The sequence below is a fragment of the Chiloscyllium punctatum genome, chromosome 9 (assembly GCF_047496795.1).
Source record: "Chiloscyllium punctatum isolate Juve2018m chromosome 9, sChiPun1.3, whole genome shotgun sequence".
NCBI classification, from domain to species: Eukaryota; Metazoa; Chordata; class Chondrichthyes; order Orectolobiformes; family Hemiscylliidae; genus Chiloscyllium; species Chiloscyllium punctatum.
This window is the reverse complement of record NC_092747.1, coordinates 16,446,975-16,468,125: the sequence shown is the minus strand read 5'-3', so window position 1 is coordinate 16,468,125 and position 21,151 is coordinate 16,446,975. Positions and strand designations below refer to the sequence as shown.

Below are 21,151 nucleotides of genomic sequence, written 5' to 3'. Positions count from 1 at the left end.
CAAATTTTGTTTGAATTAACAATACCCACATAGTCACCAGACATTTCATTTGTTTATCCATTTTCTCAAATGAAATGAGAAAAGCTTCCACATCCTTCTCATCAAATGTTGGTAACACTTGAATATGTTTAAACAGGTCTTCACAAAGCTTTTGACTTTGTGTTTTCTCTTCCTCACCGTCCTCATCATTACTCCTACCCTCTACCTTCGCCTCCGCCATTTTAAATTGGCTTTCTTCTTTCATTGCCAACTTCTGAAATTCAAAAACTCTCTCTTTCTCCCTCCCTACTCTGTCTTCTTCTTTTCTCTCTGTTTCTCCCTTTTTTTTCCTGCTCGGGCTATCTTTTCTTTTTCTTTTAGTTCTGTTGGGGCCAATTTTCCCTTTGGTTTTTGTTCTGCCAGCGTCATTCTTTACTTTTCTTTTTCCTCTTTTTTTTAATCGTAATTCAAACTGTTTCAGTTCCTTTTCTCTCCCTTTTCCCTCACTGTTGCCTCAAATTCAAGCTGCCTCATTTGCAATTAAATTTTAGCAATTTCCAATGATTCTGAATGCATTCCTGGCAATTGTAAATGTTGAGTATTGCTGCAATTATCTCCCCTTTCCTCATGGATACAGTCAACTCCAACTGCAGCTTGCTTGGGCAGTTGTAAAAGTTTTGCTTTGCTCACTTCCTGTAAACTACCCAAAGTGACATCTTCCACCCGCAGGAACCAAGAGACTAAAAAGCCATTACTACACAAGTCAGTCTCTGTTTAAACCAACTGAATGAAAACAAAAAAACACCAACACTCACTTTGAGTCCAATAATCTTAAACCCAACCTGGACACAGAGAGTTTGATCCTGATAAGAGCCCCCCATTTGTTGTAGACCAGTCCCAACTCCCTTCATTGTCTTATTTCAAGGCAAGTATAAGGTGCGGTGTTCCAGATGTAATTTAATTGATCACGCAACTCAGGTTCAGGCAAAACACACTTTATTTTTATCCCTAATTAAAATACAAACAAAAGAAAAAAGAACTGGGATAACGTTAACCCAATTGGAAAACATAATAGAATAATAGATGACTTGACTTTAAACAGCAACTGTCCCAATATAGTCACATTCCACAAACACAGCCTTGGCATCTTCAGTAAAATGGATTGATTTGCATGCAAGGTTTCTCTAGTCTAGGAGAAAAGAACATCAGGAGAAAATTCTGGCAGAGAGAGAGAATGCCAGCTTATTGTTGTGGCAGAGAAACATATAGCAGCTTCCACAGCCAACGTCCAACCCCAACAACTGCTTAAAACCCTGGTGCTTTGGGAGCCTGACTCCACCACCCATTCAGGCTGCTTCTGTTGTTCTCACATTAAAAAATAACCAGGGCCTCACAAACTGTTCACTTTACTGGTTTGGAAGAGATAGCTCTCCATATCTATCTCAACCTCTCTTCATAAACAAAAGGACAAAATACATCTCTTTAAGCCATTGGATCGTCACAGTATATATCACCATAGAAGGGAAACTCCTCAGTTAAATCCAATAGGCCTTGATTACGACATTCGCTGCCAAAATCTCAAATCACCTTTAGCTCATTGATGGACCTACAGGTCTCAACCGAGCTTCAACTGAACGGGGTAGATGGGGTCAAAAGCAGAAATTGCTGAGAAACTCAACAGGTCTGGCACCATCTATGGAGGGAGAACAGTCAATGTTTTCTGATTCAATGACCTCTCTTCAGAATGGACCTCAAACCTTGACTCTGTTTTCTCTCCACAGATGCTGCCAGATCTGCATAGTTTCTCCAACAATTGCAGTTTTAGTTTCAGATTTTCAGCACCTGCAGTTTATTTGTGTTTTTTTTTCCTTTTAGTGTAGATGGGGTTGTTGCTGGGCTGCTCTGACAAAATATTGATGTATTCATTAAAATCACCCCAGCCTGCAGCCTTGAAAGATGTGAATTGGCTTTTCATCTCCAGAGGGCCAGCAACCAAAAGATTTCTTTGGCTTTCCCCAAAACTTCATCATCCCATAGCTCCTCGCTATTTTTCCAGCCCAACCACCATTATCCACTACCATGGTGCCAAGTAAATTCAATGCAATATTTCTGCTCAATGCCATTGGTCTTGAACTAATATGAGCCCTTGAATCTTGAATGACAATAATTCACAGTTTACACGTAATAGATACGTGAATGGAGAAATTAAGCATTAATGCGCACATGATTATGTCAGTTTGCCAGATGTATGGAGTGGTGGTGGTGAAAGTTTCTTATTTTATGCTTCAATGTGGGGACTTTCTTCAATGACAGCTGGATGGCATTCATCAAGCTCTGTGACTGGTACCTGACAGTTCATCCAATTCTGTTAAAGAAAAGAAAAGGCTGACTTTAGTATGAAAGGTTTTTGCTTTTGTGTTAGTTTTCATAGCATCGTACACTGACATTCTACAAAAGTAGGTCATGCCATCTATCATGTCTGTTCTGGCCGATTGAGTCATGTCATGGTGATAGTTCAGAAGGTCACAGTTTGGCCCACTGTGTCTGTGCTGTCTCTCTGTAACATTCAAAATAATATTCCCTGCCTTCTCCCTGTAGCCCAAGGTAGACAGGCAGGAGGCTGGAAATACGCAGCAAGTTAGGCAGCATCAGGAGGTGGAGAAATCAAGCCCAGCACATTTTTCCTTCTTGGATGATAGTCTAACTCCCTCTTGTCCCCTGCACTATTTTTTAATTAAAATCTGATTACTCCATCTACCTCCAATAATGTTTTACCCCTTTCTTCTTTATCAGGAATCAACTACCTCTACATGGTGGCTCAGTGGTTAACATTACTGCCTCACAGCACCAGGGACATTGGGTTGATTCCAGCCTCAGGCGACTGTATAGAATTTGCACATTCTTCCCGTGTCTCATGGGTTTCCTTCAGGTGCTCGGGTTTCTTCTCACAGTCCAAAAGATATGCAGGTCAGGTGGATTGGCCATGAGAAATTCAGGGATAGGGTAGGGGTATGAGTTTGGATGGGATGTTCTTCAGAGGGTTGGTATGGGTCCGCTGGGCTGAATGGTCTGCTTCCACACTGTATGATTCTACCTGTAAGATACTTGGTGATTCCGCTTTCACCACCTTTTGAGAAAAAAGTTTCAAAGGCTTGCGACTCTGAGTAAAAGAACTCTCCCCATCTCTGCCTTAAATGGATGAAATGTTACTTTTTAACCAGTGACACAAAGCTGCTGATACTTGTCCAAAGGAAACACCTTTTCCAGATTGGCCTCATCAAGGCTAGTCAGGATCTTAAATGTTTCAATTATGTAGCCTTTTACTCTTCTGATCTCTGATGGATACAATCATAACTTGTTTAAATTTTGTTCATAAAACAACCCCATTTCAGGTATTAATCTAATGAACCTCTCTCAAAACTGTTTCCAAAGCATTTGCACTCTTTAGTAGTTAAGGTGACCAATACCATACAGCATACTCCATGCATGATCTCACCAATTCCCTTCATAACTGAAGGACAATCTCACATTTGTCATCAGTTCTCCTGAAAATAATGTTAACATTCTATGAAGTTTCCTAATTACTTATTAAATTATATTAATTAAATAATCTTTATGATTTTGAATACATCACTCTAATCCCCTCCCAACATTCCCTTCTTCAAGAAAGGTCTACCGTACCTATATACCAATGAAGTTTGTCATTTCTGGAACCATTCTCATGAATCTTCAATTCCCCCTCTCTCTAATGCCTCCAGAGTTTCTGAAAGTCCCTTTCGTTGCATGAACTCTAACTTTACTCATATGTCAGATCTCTGGAACTTTACCAAATGCCTTTTGGATGACCATATCTGGACCAATACTCCAGCTGAAGTTGAACCATTGACCCACAGGGAGACTGTCTCATTTGAGAGCGATAACTGGTGATAGGCCACCATGCCTCAGGCAAGGAGAGACATTAAGCCTTTCATGGCAATCTCAGCCAATGCAGGAACTGAACCCATGCAAACAAACTGTAAAACTAACTGAGCGAACCAATCCCCTTCCCTTGTTTAATCCAGGCCTAACATTACTTCCTTGCTTTGTACTCTCTGTGTCTCTGTTAACAGCTCTCTCATCCTGTCCTCATACCATCAGTGATTCATGCACACATACACCTGGGTCCCTGCGTTCCCGCAGCCCTTTCAGAAACTTTATGTTGCCTGCCTGCGCACCATTGTGCTAAATTACATCAGCCACATGCCTGCCAAGTCCAACAATCTTTCTATGAAACTTTAAAGTTGAACACTATCTTCCTTGGATTTTGCAATGCTTCAAAGTTTTTTATGGTCTGCAAGTTTTGAAATGGTGCCTTGAAAATTACGCTCAAAGACATAATTAATTATTTGATAAAGTTTCTAACGTCAATCCCTGTGAAATCCCGCTTTGAATGTTCCTCCAGTCTGAAAAACAACCAGTAACTGCTATCATTCAGCCAATATTTTATCTGTTTTGCTAATGTCCCTTTCATTGCATGAACTCTAACTTGACTCACACGTCACTTCTCTGGAACCTTATCAAATGCCTTTCGGATCTCTAAGTAAATTAACCCTCACCTTTCTGTTACCTCTTCAAAAAACTCAAGAAATTTTGTTAAGCATCATTTACCCTTAACTAATTCATGCTGGATATCCTTAAATTCACCTATGTTCTCCCAAGAGGCAATGTCTTTTGCCCTGAATCATCATTTCTAGAAAGTTCCCCACCATTGAAGTCAAACTGACTGATCAAGTTTCTCAATTTTCGAGTAACCTATTCTTTTTTTTGAGCTCTGTAATTGTTTTCCTTCAAGTATTTAGCTAAGGTTGTTCTGAATGTTACTACAAAATGGATTTTTAGGCTCTCTTCAGGTTACACAACCAGGTTAAAATACTTGCGGCTATTTGCTCTGGTTCTTTTACCAAACTTGGTGTAGTGAACAGCGAAGAAGATTATGTCGGATTACCATGGGATCTTGATCAGATGGACCTATGGGTTGAGAAGTGGCAGATGGAGTTTAATTTAGATAAATGCAGAGTGCTGCATTTTGGGAAAGCAAATCTTAGCAGGACATATACACTTAATGGTAAGGTCCTAGGGAGTGTTGCTGAACAAAGAGACCATGGAGTGCAGGTTCACAACTCCTTGAAAGTAGAGACACAGGTAAATATGATAATGAAGAAAGCATAGAACATAGAAGAATACAGCGCAGTACAGGCCCTTCAGCCCTCGATGTTGCGCCGATCAAAGCCCACCTAACCTACACTAACCCACTATCCTCCATATACCTATCCAATGCCCGCTTAAATACCCATAAAGAGGGAGAGTCCACCACTGCTACTGGCAAGGCATTCCATGAACTTACGACTCGCTGAGTGAAGAACCGACCCCTAACATCAGTCCTATATCTACCCCCCCTTAATTTAAAGCTATGCCCCCTTGTAATATCTGACTCCATACGTGGAAAAAGGTTCTCACTGTCAACCCTATCTAACCCCCTAATCATCTTGTACACCTCTATCAAGTCACCCCTAAACCTTCTTTTCTCCAATGAAAACAACCCCAAGTGCCTCAGCCTTTCCTCATAGGATCTTCCTACCATACCAGGCAACATCCTGGTAAACTTCCTCTGCACCCGTTCCAGTGCCTCCACATCCTTCCTATAGTATGGCGACCAAAACTGCACACAATATTCCAGATGCGGCCGCACCAGAGTCTTATACAACTGCAGCATGACCTCAGGACTCTGGAACTCAATTCCTCTACCAATAAAAGCCAGTACGCCATATGCCTTCTTCACTGCACTATTTACCTGGGTGGCAACTTTCAGAGATCTGTGTACATGGACACCAAGATCCCTCTGCTCATCCACACTACCAAGTATCCGACCATTAGCCCAGTACCCCATCTTTTTGTTACTCTTACCAAAGTGAATCACCTCACACTTAGCTACATTGAACTCCATTTGCCACCTTTCTGCCCAGCTCTGCAGCTTCTCTATATCCCGCTGTAACCTGCCACATCCTTCCTCACTGTCTACAACTCCTCCGACTTTCGTATCATCCGCAAACTTGCTCACCCAACCTTCTAACCCTTCCTCCAGGTCATTTATAAAAATGGCAAACAGCAATGGTCCCAAAACAGATCCTTGCGGAACACCGCTAGTGACGGCACTCCAAGATGAACCTTTGCCATCAACTACTACCCTCTGTCTTCTTCCAGCCAGCCAATTCCTAATCCAAACCTCCAACTCACCCTCAATGCCATATCTCTGTATTTTCTGCAGTAGCCTACCATGGGGGACCTTATCAAACGCCTTACTCAAATCCATATATACCACATCTACCGCTTTCCCCTCATCTACCTCCTTAGTCACCTTCTCAAAGAATTCAATAAGGTTTGTGAGGCACGACCTGCCCTTCACAAAACCATGCTGACTATCCTTGATCACATTATTCTTATCCAGATGTGCATAAATCCTATCCCTTACAATTCTCTCTAAGACTTTGCCCACAACAGAAGTGAGACTCACTGGCCTATAGTTACTAGGATTATCCCTACTCCCCTTCTTGAACAAGGGAACCACGTTTGCTAGCCTCCAGTCCTCCGGCACTACTCCTGTAGACAAAGAGGACACAAAAATCAAGGCCAATGGCTCTGCAATCTCCTCCCTTGCTTCCCAGAGAATCCTAGGATAAATGCCATCAGGCCCATGGGACTTATCTATTTTCACCCTTGCCAGAATTTCCAACACCTCTTCTCTACATATCTCAAAGCCATCCATTCTACGTATTCATGCCTCAGTATTCATATCGACAACAATGTCCTGTTCCTGAGTGAATACTGACGTAAAGTATTCATTCAGTGCCTCCCCAATCTCTTCAGCCTCCACACGCAACTTCCCATTACTATCCTTGATTGGACCTATTCCTACCCTAGTCATTCTTTTATTCCTAACATACCTATAGAAAGCCTTAGGGTTTTCCCTAATCCTACCAACTAAGGACCTTTCATGTCCCCTCCTTGCTGCTCTTAGCTCTCTCTTCAGGTCCTTCCGGGCTACCTTATAACTCTCAATTGCCCCTATTGAACCTTCACACCTCATCTTTACAAAGGCCACCCTCTTCCATTTAAATAGGGATTCCAATTCCTTATTAAACCACGGCTCCCTCACACGACCCTTTCCTCCCTGCCTGATAGGTACGTACTTATCAAGGACACTCAATAGTTGCTCCTTGAAAAGGTTCCACATATCAATTACGCTCTTGCCTTGGAATCTACTTTTCCAATCCACACATCCTAAGTCATGCCTCACCGCATCATAATTTCCCCTCCCCCAGCTATAACTCTTGCCCTGTAGTACACACTTATCCCTCTCCATCACTAGAGTAAAAATCACGTTACATAGCATTCGCTCGAGTCCTCGGAATTTCTGCTTCAGTGCCATAGCCACTCTGCCACTTCAAACATTCCTTGTTCTACTCCTACTCCCCACCTAGGACACTTTTTCCCATACATTGATAATTTCTTCTGGGCTGTTTCCTGCCTCACCATTTGGAATTGGAAAACTTCATCAGTTTTGCTTCCAATTTCAAACCTTCTCTCACCATCGCGTGGTCCATCACTGACTCGGGCCTTCCCTTCCTTGACTTCACTGTTTTCATTTCTGAGGATCGGCTGTTGACCTGTATCCATCACAAGCCCACTGATTCCACAGTTACTTTGATTACACCTCCTCACTCCCTCTTCCTGCAAGGATTCCATTCGCTTTTCCCAGTCTCTCCATCTCCATCGTATCAGGTCTGATGATGACACCTTCCACCAGTCTGGCTCAAACATGGCTTCTCTTTTTCTCAATCAAGCTATTTCACACACCCCCCTCTCTAATTGTGGTTGACAGGGCCCTCAGCCACATTTGACCCGTCTCCCACACTTCTGCCCTCAACTCTTCCCCTCCTGCCCAGAATAATGAAAGGGTTTTCTGCTTATCCTTACTTTTTACCCCACTAGCCTCCCCATTCAGAGGATCATCCTTTGTATCCCACAGCCTTCAGTGGGATGCCATCATCAAATACATCCTCACCTCCCCAGCCCCTGCATTCCACAGGGAACATTCATTCTGTAACCTTATGGTTCACTTGTCCATCACTCCGATCACTTCCTCATGGGACCTTCCCCATGTAATTGTACAAAGCGTAAGACTTGCCTGTTCATTTCCTCATTCTCTCCTTATAGATCAACCAGGTGAAGCAACATTTCACTTATACTTCTTACAATCTAGTCTACTGCATTAGTTGATTACAATGGGGCTTCTTTTGTATTGACGAGACCAAATGCAGACAAGGTGGCTGCTTTATAGAACACCTCCAGTCTGTCTGCAGGAATGACCCTGACCTCCCAGTTGCTAGGCATTGCTACCATGCTGACATTTCTATCCTGGGCAGTGCTCCAATGAAGCACTATGCAAGCTCGAGGAACAATGTTTCATTTTCTGCTTCACCACTTTATCATGTTGAATAGCACAGCAGGCTTCAATCGCCAAGTGGCTTACTCCTGCCTCTAGTCTCTATGTAATTTTTACAAGATCTCTGTCTCGTGAGTGACAGATTGCCACCCATACAGCAAAAATAAACATTTGACCCCTAAACACTCCACCTCCAATCGTGTTATTTCTGTTTTGTTGGGTAGCAAACTGTTTGAACCCTGGGGATTTCTGACATTCCAGATAGTCTCAATATTAATTCCCAGTTGAAACACAGAGTGATAACTTGTAGCAGTTTGTACTTTCACTCAAAATTGAAAGCTACTACTTGTAAAAGATTGACAATTTATAATGCATGCCTGAAGATAATTATTTCTAAAACTAAAGATATTTCACTTGAAGGCAAATCACAAAGTGCAACATTACCTCAAAATACTCAAGCAACTAATCTTGGAAAACGTGGCCATGAGGCATATAGCGTCACATTAGCACCACCTACCTGGAAATCTCCATTGTATTCTTCAAACAATGCTTTGAACTTCTTTTGAGGATCGGGAATTGGTTTGAATGCAACTTCCAGTACTCTGTACCTAAGCAGGTTCAATGTATTAGATTAATCCACATTAGCTTCACATTATTTTGCATTTAAATACACTTGTGTTTTGTGGTAGATCACAACTTTGTACGATAACAGAGAAAATATGTGCTATCAGGTTGGCAGCCCAGTTCTGATCTCTCCCCTTTACTATTTTCATTGAAGTCCATGGGAAAGATGTGAAATGATCTGCCAATTCACATACACTCATTTTTGCTATCTCACAAAGTCAAGATGGACCTTTCGTTCATGAACACAAATTCAAAATGCAAGTTAAAGTGATAGGATTTATACTTTACTCCAATAAGAGAAGACTTTACATTAGTTTCACCATTGTAAATTATTTAAAGAATGATAGAGAGAAAGAAAGAAAAAAAGAAACAAAGATAGAAAGGAAGAAAGGAAGGACAGAAGGAAGGGAGAAAGAGAGGAAGGAAGATGTTTCGAGACACAAAAGCATAGGGTAAGAATCTGCTGTTGAGATAGAGGACCAGCCATTCATATATTAAGTGGGAAAGCAGGTTTGATAGTCAAATAGTTGAGAGTGTGGTGCTGGAAAAGCACAGCAGGTCAGGCAGCAGTCTAGGAGCAGGAGAATCAATGTTTTGGGCACAAGCTTGTAGCAGCTTGTAGCGAAAACTTGTAGCAGCTTGCACTTTCCACTCAAAATTGAAAGCGACTACTTGTAAAAGATTGGCAATTCATAATGCATGCTGAAAGAGAATTATTTCTAAATGACTCCTGATGAAGGGCTTATGACCAAAACATTGATTTTCCTGCTCCTCGGATGCTGCCTGACCTGCTGTGCTTTTCCAGCACCACACTCTCGACTCTGATCTCCAGCATCTGTGGTCCTCACTTCCTCATTGTTGATGGTCAAATAGCCTATTACTGCTCCTTGTTGTAATTAGTTCACAGGATGAGGGTGACATTGACTGGGGCAGCAATTATTGTCCACCATTAATTGTCCAGAAAGCTGTTAAGTGTCAATCATATTTCTGCTGGGTTTGGAGTCACATGTAGGCCAGACCGTGAAAGGATGACGGATTTCCTTCTCTAATGGACATTAGTAAACCAGATGTTCTTATAGTATGGCCACCATGTGGCTAGTTATTTCCTAAACTCAAATTTCACTATCTCCCATGACAGGATTTAAACCTATGTCCAGAATATTGGATCAGTGACATTATCACAGTGCAACTGCCTCTCCTTCCCCTACTTCCTTTATTTCTCTAAGTGCAGTGTTTTCTGAGTTGGGGGTTTAATTCAGGTTATTATCCAATTAGATATCACAGTGACCCTGGTTTATGAAATGGAAGAACAGCCAAGACTGTCACAATTGACAGCCAGATACATATCCCTTTTATACATTACACATGCAAAATGTAAAAAGAACTCAAGTATGATGTTTCAGCTTAGCAATTTGCAACAACCCACCATCTTGTTCATTATGACTTAGCTGAGGCAGCAGAGGAGACTGGAGCCAAGACCAAGTGAGCACATTCAGAAGAGAGGGGGGGGGGGGGGGGTGGTCAGAGTAAAAATTGGCAACGTCGGGCTTCTGGGTGAAAAGTATTCCTCAAATCCCTAACAAACCTCCTGCTTCCAACTATACCACTTGGTTATTGACCAGTCTAATAAGGGGAAAGGTTTCTCCCTATCTACCTGGTCTGTGCTCCTCAGAACTTTGTATACCTCAATCAGATTCCTTTCAGTCTTCTTTGCTCTAATGAAAACAGACCCAGTGTGTCTAGTCTCATTTTACAGTTGAATTTCTCCAACTCAGGCAACATCCTGATGGATCTCCTTTGAATCTTCTCCAGTGCAATTACATGGTTCTTGTAGTGTTTTGACCAAACTGCACACAGTACACCAGCTGTGACATAACTAATGGTGTATACAGTTCCATCATAACCTCATTGCCCTTGTATTCAGTGCCTTGACTAATAAAGGTGAGTATCTCATATGCCTTCTTAACCACCTAATGCAGCCGTCTTGCTGCCTCCAATAATCTATGGAACCAAGGTCCATTTGCACTTCCAAGGGACCTACCATGCAACATGTACTTCCTTGCCTTCAGAGTCTTCCAAAAATGCATTGCTGTGGAGTTTTCAAGGTTAAATTCTATTTGCTCCAGTTCAGCCCATCTGACCAGCCTGAGGTATATATATATATATATACATATATATATAAATAACTTAAGCCCAATAAATGAAAAGTAAGGACAGGGATTGGGGAGCAGCAAGTCCTGGCAAAATCAAGAGGATCAGCTCGGTGAACCATGTCGACAGGGATCATTAAGCTGAGTTCCCAGTTTTTCCATCCACCCATAACACCAATATTTTTTGTTAGCCTGAATGAGTGAGTCAGGGGAGTCTTAAAGGTGGGATGAGATTTTTCACTGAAAGTGTTATACAGCAGTGGTTCAGAGCTGTTTACATGTCACTAGAATCTAGTTATTTGTAATAAATAGGAGATCTGGTTAAGTATAGAAACCTGGTCCATGTTTTCTATTAGGCTGCATCTAAACCACAGGTCAATTTGGGAATTTTGTGCACTTTGTTAAAATCATTAACTCCCATGACAATGCCAGAAATAATGGAGCTTGACTTCCAATGTGCTACCCGAGTGAGCCGGGAAAATAGTGCATCCATTTCTTTCAAACTGGATCAATGCCTGCAGCAGAATTCCCCATGAAGGGCCACTGTGGGACCCTTGCCTCTGATAATTCATATCATGACATAGGTTTTAAAGTGCAGGGGCTAATTTCCGAATTTGCGGGCAACACAACTGTTGAAAACATTTTAAGCTGTTCAGTAAGGCATTCGACAAGGTTCCCCATGGGAGACTGATTAGCAAGGCTAGATCTCATGGAATACAGGGACAACTAACCATTCAGATACAGAACTGGCTCAAAGGTGGAAGACAGACGGTGGTGGTGGAGGGTTGTTTTTCAGACTGGAGGCCTGTGACCAGTGGAGTGCCACAAGGATCGGTGCTGGGTCCACTATTTTTCATCATTTATATAAATGATCTGGATGTGAGCATCAGAGGCATAATTAGTAAGTTTTCAGATGACACCAAAATTGGAGAAGTAGTGGACAGCGAAGAAGATTACCTCAGATTACAATGGGATCTTGATCAGATGGGCCAATGGGCTGAGAAGTGGCAGATGGAGTTTAATTTAGATAAATGCAAGGTGCTGCATTTTGGAAAAGCAAATCTTAACAGGACTTATACACTTAATGGTAAGGTCCTAGGGAGTGTTGCTGAGCAAAGAGATCTTGGAGTGCAGGTTCATAGCTCCTTGAAAATGGAGTCACAGATAGATACGATAGTGAAGAAGGTGTTTGGTATGCTTTCTTTTTTTTGGAAGGAGTATTGAGTACAGGAGATAGGAGGACATGTTGCGGCTGTACAGGACATTGGTTAGGCCACTTTTGGAATATTGCATGCAATTCTGGTCTCCTTCCTATTGGAAGGATGTTTTGAAACATGAAATATTCAGAAAAGATTTACAAGGATGTTGCCAGGGTTGAAGGATTTGAGCTATAGGGAGAGGTTGAATAGGCTGGAGCTGTTTTCCCTGGAGCATCGGAGGCTGAGGGGTGACCTTATAGAAGTTTATAAAATCATTATAAAATCATGATTTTATAAAATCATAAAATAGATAGGATAAATAGACAAAGTCTTTTCCCTGGAATGGGGGAGTCGCGAACTAGAGGGCATAGTTTTAGGGTGAGAGGGGAAAGATATAAAACAGACCTGGGGGCAACCTTTTCAGGCAGAGAGTGGTACGTATATGGAATGAGCTGCCAGAGGAAGTGGTGGAGGCTGGTACAATTTCAACAATTAAAATGCTTCTGGATGGGTATTTGAATAGGAAGGGTTTGGAGGGATATGGGTTGGGTGCTTGCAGGTGGGAATAGATTGGGTTGGGATATCTGGTCAGCATGGACGAGTTGAACTGAAGGGTCTGTTTCCATGCTGTACATCTCTATGACTCTGTGACTGCGAGAAGAGACAGTGTAGAACTTCAAAGGACATCATCAAGTTGGTGAAGTGGGCAGTTAGAGGGCAGATGAAGTTCAATGAGGACAGGTACGAAGTGATACATTTTGGTAAAAAGAACATTGAAAGACAGTATACAATAAAAGCGTGTGCAGGAGGAGAGAGACCTGCATGCTTATGTCATGGCATGGTGGCTTAGTGGCTAGCACTAATACATCACAGTGCCAGGGACCCAGGTTCAATTCCAGCCTCGGCTGACTGTGAGGAGTTTGCACACTCCCCTGAGTCTGTTTCCTCCGACAGTCCAAAAATGTGCAGGTTAGGTGGATCGGCCATAGTAAGGTATCCTGCGATGTGCAGACTCGATAGCTTAGATGTGAGAAATGCAAGGGTAGAGGGATTGAGTCTGGATAGGATGCTTTTCAGATGCTGGGTGACTTGCTTCCACACTGCAGGGATATGATATGCAAATATCTAGTTTGAGGATAATAATGACATGCCTCTGACATTTCAGTTCTCCCACCTTGTCCTTAACTTTCAAAAGTGGTAAGGGATTTTCTCTGTTAATTCCTTTAAAAATGCTTAGGGTAAACGTTCCACAATCAGATCACAGTGTAACAATTGACAATTCAGCATATCCAGCACTGGAAAATGATGACTGCATTAGTGTCATAGAAATATGGTTGCAACTGGAAGATGCCCAAAAGACACAACTGAGAAGATACCACTGTTTCACAGGGTCAATGAGGTCCAAACATAACAACTGAAGTTTTGTATATTATTTAGTGGATTTAGTGGAGGACTCTCAATTATTGTTCTTAGTGTTCACACTAAAGAGAGAAGTGAAATCACGTCAAACAGACTTGGACTATCTTTTAAAAAGCAAGCAGCGTAAAAAGATTGGATGAAAAAGAGAGATGGAAAGAAAATGAAGGGAAGAAAGAAATAAGGAAAGAGAGGGAAAAGGGGGAGGGAGAGATAGAGTGTTTGCATTTATATAGCATTTTTCATGACCTCAAAGAGTCAAAATGTACTTTGCAACCAATCCAATGACTAAACATGACTGAGAAAAAAATACATGAAGTCAAAGCTTTTCATTAGAATTGAAACATGAGAAAATCAAATAGGGAACAAAAATTCACTAAGCCTGGAAAGGCGGGGGTGATTGGTTGGACAATGGTTGGCACAGAGATGCAGCTGAAAATGTTTTTTTAAATTAACCTATGTTTCCTGACCGACCTGCGCAGAAATGTTACTATACACCTCTGGAGCAGGTGGGACCTGAACCTAGGCCTCATGTTACAGGGCTTGGGACACTGTCACTGCATAGCCAGAGGCATGCCAGAAAAAGCTGTTAACTGTGTCAGTTAATTGAATAAAATCAAACCAGACAAATTAATCTGATCAATCAAGCCTGAATGCATATGCACTTCTTGTTCCCCAGTTAGTTGATAATCGGCTGTCAGTAAACAGCTTCTGTTTTCACACGAGTCATTGGTTTCAATATGAGACTGCACTTTTTTCTCTCTCTCTATCCACAATTGTTGTGTTTCCACAGCACTTCCTGTTTTAATTCCAACTTCCTGCAATCCACAGTCTTTCCTTTGATTTGAGCCTCTTTTTTAACCCTATGTCTGACATCTTAAAAAACAAGGAGAAAGTGAGGACTGCAGATGCTGGAGACTAGAGTTGAAAAATGTGGTGCTGGAAAAACACAGCAGGCCAGGCAGCATCCGAGGAGTAGGAGAATCGATGTTTCGGGCATAAGCCATTCTTCAGGAATGAGGTTGGTGTGCCAGGTGGGCTGAGATAAAAGGTAGCGGGGGAGGGAATTTGGGGGAGGGGCGCCGGGAATGCGATAGGTGGAAGGAGGTGAGGGTGAGGATGATAGACCGGAGTGGGGGTGGGGGTGGAGAGGTCGGGAAGAAGATTGCAGGTCAAGAGGGCAGTGCCGAATCCAGAGGTTGGGACTGAGATAAGGTGGGGGGAGGGGAAATGAGGAAGTTGGAGAAATCTACATTCATCCCGTGTGGTTGGAGGGTTCCTAGGCGGAAAATGAGGCGCTCTTCCTCCAGGCATCATGTGGTCAGAGTCTGGCGATGGAGGAGGCCAAGGACCTGCATGGCCTTGGCGGAGTGGGAGGGGGAGTTAAAGTGTTCAGCCACGGGACGGTTGGGTTGGTTAGTGCGGGTGTCCCAGAGGTGTTCCCTGAAACGTTCCGCAAGTAGGCGGCCTGTCTCCCCAATGTAGAGGAGACCACATCGGGTGCAATGGATGCAGTAAATGATGTGTGTGGAGGTGCAGGTGAATTTGCGACGAATATGGAAGGATCCATTGGGGCCTTGGAGGGAGGTGAGGGGGGAGGTGCGGGCGCAAGTTTTGTACTTCTTGCGGTTGCAGGGGAAGGTGCGGACCTGACGAGGGAGTCGCGGAGCGAGTGGTCTCTCCGGAACGCTGATAGGGGTGGGGAGGGAAATATATCCCCGGTGGTGGGGTCTGTTTGAAGGTGACGGAAATGACGGAGGATGATACGATGTATCTGGAGGTTGGTGAGGTGGTAGGTGAGGACCAGTGGGATTCTGTCCTGGTGGCAATTGGAGGGGCGGGGATCAAGGGCGGAGGAGCGGGAAGTGGAGGAGATGCAGTGGAGAACATCGTCGACCACATCGGAGGGGAAATTGCGGTCTTTGAAGAAGGAGGCCATTTGGGTTGTTTGGTAGTGGAATTGGTCCTCCAGGGAGCAGATGCGGCGGAGGAAAAGGAATTGGGAATATGGAAGGGTGTTTTTACGGAGGGCAGGGTGGGAGGAGGTGTAATCTAGGTAGCGCCCTCCCCCAAATTCCGTCCTCCCTACCTTTTATCTCAGCCCGCCTGGCACACCAGCCTCATTCCTGAAGAAGGGCTTATGCCTGAAATGTCGATTCTGCTGCTCTTAGGATGCTACCTGGCCTGCTGTGTTTTTCCAGGACCACATCTTAAAAAACGAGTCAAGTGAAGGGCTATTCTCACTCTGGATTGTTCACCACAGTGAGCTGAACGTTGGCTTCAACTCCTGGGAAATGCCAGGGCAATCTTATTTCCCACTGTGATTCACCATGAGATTGATAGCACTCAATGGGAAGTGTTGCCGAACAAAGAGACCTTGGACTGCAGGTTCACAGTTCCTTGAAAGTGGAGTCACTGGTGGACAGGGTAGTGAAGAACATGTTTGGTACACTTGGTCACTGCATTGAGTATAGGAGTTGGGATAGTAATTTGTGGCTGCACAGGAGATTGGTTTGGCCACTTTTGCAATACTGCATTCAATTCTGGTCTCCCTGCTATAGAAAAGATGTCGTGAAACTTGAAAGGGTGCAGAAAAGATTTACAAGGATAATGCTGGGGTTGGAGGGTTTGAGCTACTGGGAGAGACTGAATAGGCTGGGACTATTTTCCTTGGAGTGTTGGAGGCTGAGAGGTGACCTTATAGTGATTTATAAAATCATGAGGGACTTGGATAGGGTGAATAGCCAAGGTCTTTTCCCCAGGTAGGCGAGTCCAAACCTACAGGGCATAGGATTAATATGACAGGGGAATGATATAAAAGGGACCTAAGCGGCAAATATTTCAAGTGGAGGGTAGTGTGTGTATGGAATGAGCGGCCAGAGGAAGTGGTGGTAGCTGGTACAATTACAACACGGATCCATAACTAGGAAGCGTTTAGAGGGAAATGGGCCAAATGCTGGCAAATGACAAGATTAACTCAGGATATCTGGTCACCATGGCTAAATTGGACCAAAGAGTCTGTTTCCACGCTGTACAACACTGTGAGTCTATGATTCTTCCCCACTCCCAGTGAATGGTATGTGTAACTAGTGAAGATACCTTCCAGCGGGTTCTGCTGGTCACACATGGTACACTGGCAAGACTCTGGGCATACCACTGCTGACCTTCAGGATCCTTGACCTTTAGCAGGGCATAGGACAATTAAATCTATTTTGAACCTGAACCCCAGGCCAGTGAGTTCCACGAGGTACAACTCAATGAACCTTTCTTTGGAGAATTAATTTCTCAGTGTAAACATTTGAATCATTCCTATCATCACAAATATGGCCATTATAGCCAGCATCTGACAAAGATTAAAAAGCTAGCCAGGTTCCGTAAATAAAGAAGGCAGACTTTATAGATCACAAGGAAACTTTGGATGTACACTTACTTTCCAAATGCAAATATTAGAAGCAGTCCCACCATAGTTACAAGTACGACCGACATATGCACGAACCAATGCATATTAAGTGACAGAGTGCGTTCTGTAAATAAACAAAGCAGTTATTATAGGTCTGAAATAATGTTTATTTATTCAAGTGATGTGAAAGTTTCTTAAAAGGAAGTTGCAATGCAATGAGACACAATGAATAACAGATTAGTACAAAACACACAGAGAATATGAGCCTTAGAAAGTGGATTGCATTCTTATTAGGCATGCTTTGTAGAACCAGGAATCCACCCTTACTCTGTGTAATCAAATCTTCAGGTGATCATCACAATAAAATGAGCAGGTTAGGAAGTTGCCACCAACTGGTAACGTGAAGATGACCATGGAGTCTGTATTTATCATGTTAGTTGAGGAATAAGTCTTCACCAAGAGCTAACTCTGCTGCTCCTTTTTCGAAATACTGCTGTGGGATCATTAATATCCACAAGAGAGAACACTCAAGTCTCATTAAAGGTGATGACACCTCTGGCAATGCAGCACTCCCTCAGTGGAAGCTCCAGTCTAGCTGTTGAGCTCATGTCTCTGGAATGGGACCTCCTGACTCAGAGAAGGCAGCGATGTTGCCTGACTCAGAGTATTCTCCTTATTTCCTGTGGTCCATTGTTTCAGGATGTGGTTCCAATTGATAAGAACGGGAGTAGAGATAGACCAGGGAACGGTGGACTGGTGAACCTCACACCCAGGGTTGAGAAACTATTGGAGAAAATACTGAAGGAGCAACTACTGAAGATTAATCCCCATTTCAAAAGGCAAGGTTTGATCAGGGATAGTCACCATGTCTTTGACAGAGAGAGGGCAGGCTGAACAAATCAGGTAGAATTTTTTTAAGAAGTTAACCAGTTTTGTAGATGAGGGTAGATCAATTGATAGTTTACATTGATTTCAGCAAGATCCCAAGGACAAGGTCTCACATGGGAAACTGATAAAGAAGGCAAAAGCATGTGGGAACCAAGGCAATGTTGCAAATCGGATCCAAAAATGGCTTAATGGTAGAAGACAGAGGCTGGTGGCAAAAGGCTGTTGTGTAATTGAAACCTGGTGCATAATAGCATACCACAGGAAACAGTACTGGGTCCCTTATTGTTAGTGATATTCATATATGATATAGGTGAGATCGTGAGGCGTATGATAAATAAGTTTGCAGATGACACAATGATTGGCCAGGTGGTTGACAACAAGGAGGAAGGTCTTACGTTACAAGTGAATATAGATGGATTGGTCAGATGGGCAGAACAGTGACAGATGGATTTTAACCCTGATAAGTGAGAGGTGATGCACTTTGGAAGAGGTAAGGGAATACTCAAAGAATGGCAGGATTCTGGGAAGCTCAAAGGAACAGACAGATCTGAGATGCTTGTCTACAGAACCCTGAACTTGGCAGGGAATGTTCATATGGGAGTTAAGAAGCCATAAAGGATGCATGCTTTAATCAGTCTTTGATAACAAGCGCAGGGATGTTAAGCTGGAGCTGTACAGAACGTCAGATAGGCCACAGCTGGAATACAGTGTGCAGTTCTAGATCATAGAATCCCTGTGGAAACAGGCCATTCAGCCCAACAAGTCCACACAGACCCTCCAAAGAGCATCCCACCCACACCTGTTCCACTAACCTACACATCCCTAAATTCTATGGGCAATTTAGCATGGCTAATTGACCTAACCTGTATACCTTTGGACTGTGGGAGGAAGCCCACACTGACACAAGGGGAAATGTGCAAACTCCATACAGACAGTCACTTGAGGTTGGAATCGAACCTGGGTCCCTGGTGCTGTGAGGCAGTAGTGTTAACCACTGAGCCACCATGCCACCTAGTTTCTGTGCTGTAGGGAGGATGTGGAGGGGGGGGGGGGTGCAGAGGAGATTCACCAGGATGTTGCCTGGAATAGAAAACCTTAGCTCTGAAGAGAAACTGAATAAGCTCAGGTTGTTTTATGTGGAGCAGAAAAGGTTGAGGAGATAACTGATGGAGCTATTAAATAACAAGGGGCATAAGACAGGATGAATAGAAAGGCACTATTCCCCTTCGTTGAAGAGTCAACAACAAATGGACATAATTTTAAAGTGAAAGGCAAGAGGCTCAGGGGGGCTTTGAGAAACATTTATTCCACTCAGAGGGTGGTAGAGTTCTGGAATGCACTGCCTGGGAGGGTAACTGAGTTGGGGAAACCTCACAACCTGTAAAAAGTATTTTGAGGAGCATCTTTAGTTTCATAACATTCAAGGCCATGGGCCTACTGCTGGAAAGTGGGACTAAGTTAGACGGTCGAGCAATTTTTGGTGATAGAGACTCAATGGGCTGAAGGGCAGCTCCCCAACTTATGATTCTATTGATTCGATAACAGAGGACTGGATTGATTGATGTAATAAAGAAATGGCATCTCTTTACAAAAAAGTATTGTCAATGGGATTTTTAAAAATGAGCATTTTTAAAAGTAATCATAATCTGACACATATCAAGAGGCAATTAGTGATTCATGAATAACCATGATTATAAAGTTGAGCAAATACTCATTATAAAACTTTCTTTGCTATCCATTTTGTTTTATAACAATGCAAAAAAGTATCCATATTTCTTGGACAAACTAGGGTTAAAGCAGTCTGTTTTTAAGCGCAATTAGTACAAGGTGCAGCAGTCACAGGACAAACTGGATTGCTCTTTCTTGGAGCTAACAGATGCAATGGGCCAAATGGCCTCTGATTCTTGTGGTATGGTTCTGTGATTGACTCTTCAGTCATGCATCGTTGCTTTCTTCAGCATGGTAAGTTCTCCTGATTAAAACAAAAATACTTCGCTGTTTTGACCGTGCAGGTGTAGAAGGATCAAAAGAGAGAAAGAAAAAGGCATTATGTTGTAGGAGATGGTTAGTGTTCAGCAATAAGGCACCTGATTGTTTTCTGCAGGAACGGCGCTGGTTACATTCAGGTCTGCTCGCAAATCATTTCAGACAGTCTTCAAGAATGGAATGGAGGAGGGAAACTGGGTGGTGAATTCACTTCTTTAATTTTTATCTCATTGTGACCCCCATTCAAGCTGAACAATGACAGAGAAACCTTTAAACAAAACAGTCCTCAACTTGACTGATACCAAAAGCTCTCATATCTCATAAATGTTCAATCCGTGCTGCAAAACAGAAAACATAGGAAATCCACAATGCACAGAACAGTTAGAAAAGGTTCAGGAAAAGCAGAAAACCAGAATTCTTACCAATAAAAACTTCATTGCTCCATTCACTCCAATACTTATTCTCCCCGCAAGTTGATTTTGACTTTACTCTTACTTTCACCGAGTAACGTTCTGTGAGGTTGATACTTTGAAGGCTATATTTTGTTTCTTTCTCAACAATGAAAAACTAAAAGCAAAACAATTAGTCATGCAGATCTCAGGTTCTATAAAGAAACCAGAAAATAAAGTACAACCATTTTCTGTTTCTTTCACAGTGAGCTATAATGATCTGGCATTCACTGCCTGAAACAACTGGAAGAAAATTCAACTGTAACTTTCTCAAGACAATGGTATCACATTCCTGAGAAACAAAAGTGTCTTATAGAGATGGAGAAAGAGCAGGCAAACAGGATCATCAGCAATGAGACCTTCAAATGAAAGAGTCAGCCATGCACGATTGGTTGATTGGCTTCTTTCTGTGCTGGCTGGTGGAGTGAAGTGAAGAATGATGGGAAAATACTCATGTGGAGCATGAAGACCACCATGGACCTAGAGAGCAGAATGGCCTGTTCACAGTGCTATAAATTTCAATATAATTTAAATTTAAGTGAATTTGTGAAGATTGCTCATTATTAGCATCAATTGGA

The 21,151-nt window shown here is 42.7% G+C and overlaps 1 protein-coding gene across 1 annotated transcript in view; it reads right to left on the bottom strand.

The window, feature by feature from the left end:
* Window positions 1-958: 958 nt before the first annotated feature.
* LOC140481160 (interleukin-5 receptor subunit alpha-like) overlaps window positions 959-21,151 on the bottom strand; it is a 74,289-nt gene continuing 54,096 nt past the window's right edge. The window contains exons 8-11 of the mRNA XM_072576925.1: window positions 20,547-20,691; window positions 17,281-17,374; window positions 8,979-9,069; window positions 959-2,344 (exon numbers count right to left, since the gene is read on the bottom strand). Coding sequence (XP_072433026.1) covers window positions 2,258-2,344; window positions 8,979-9,069; window positions 17,281-17,374; window positions 20,547-20,691 — 417 coding nt within the window. The 3' untranslated portion in view covers window positions 959-2,257. The remainder of the gene's footprint in view (window positions 2,345-8,978; window positions 9,070-17,280; window positions 17,375-20,546; window positions 20,692-21,151) is intronic.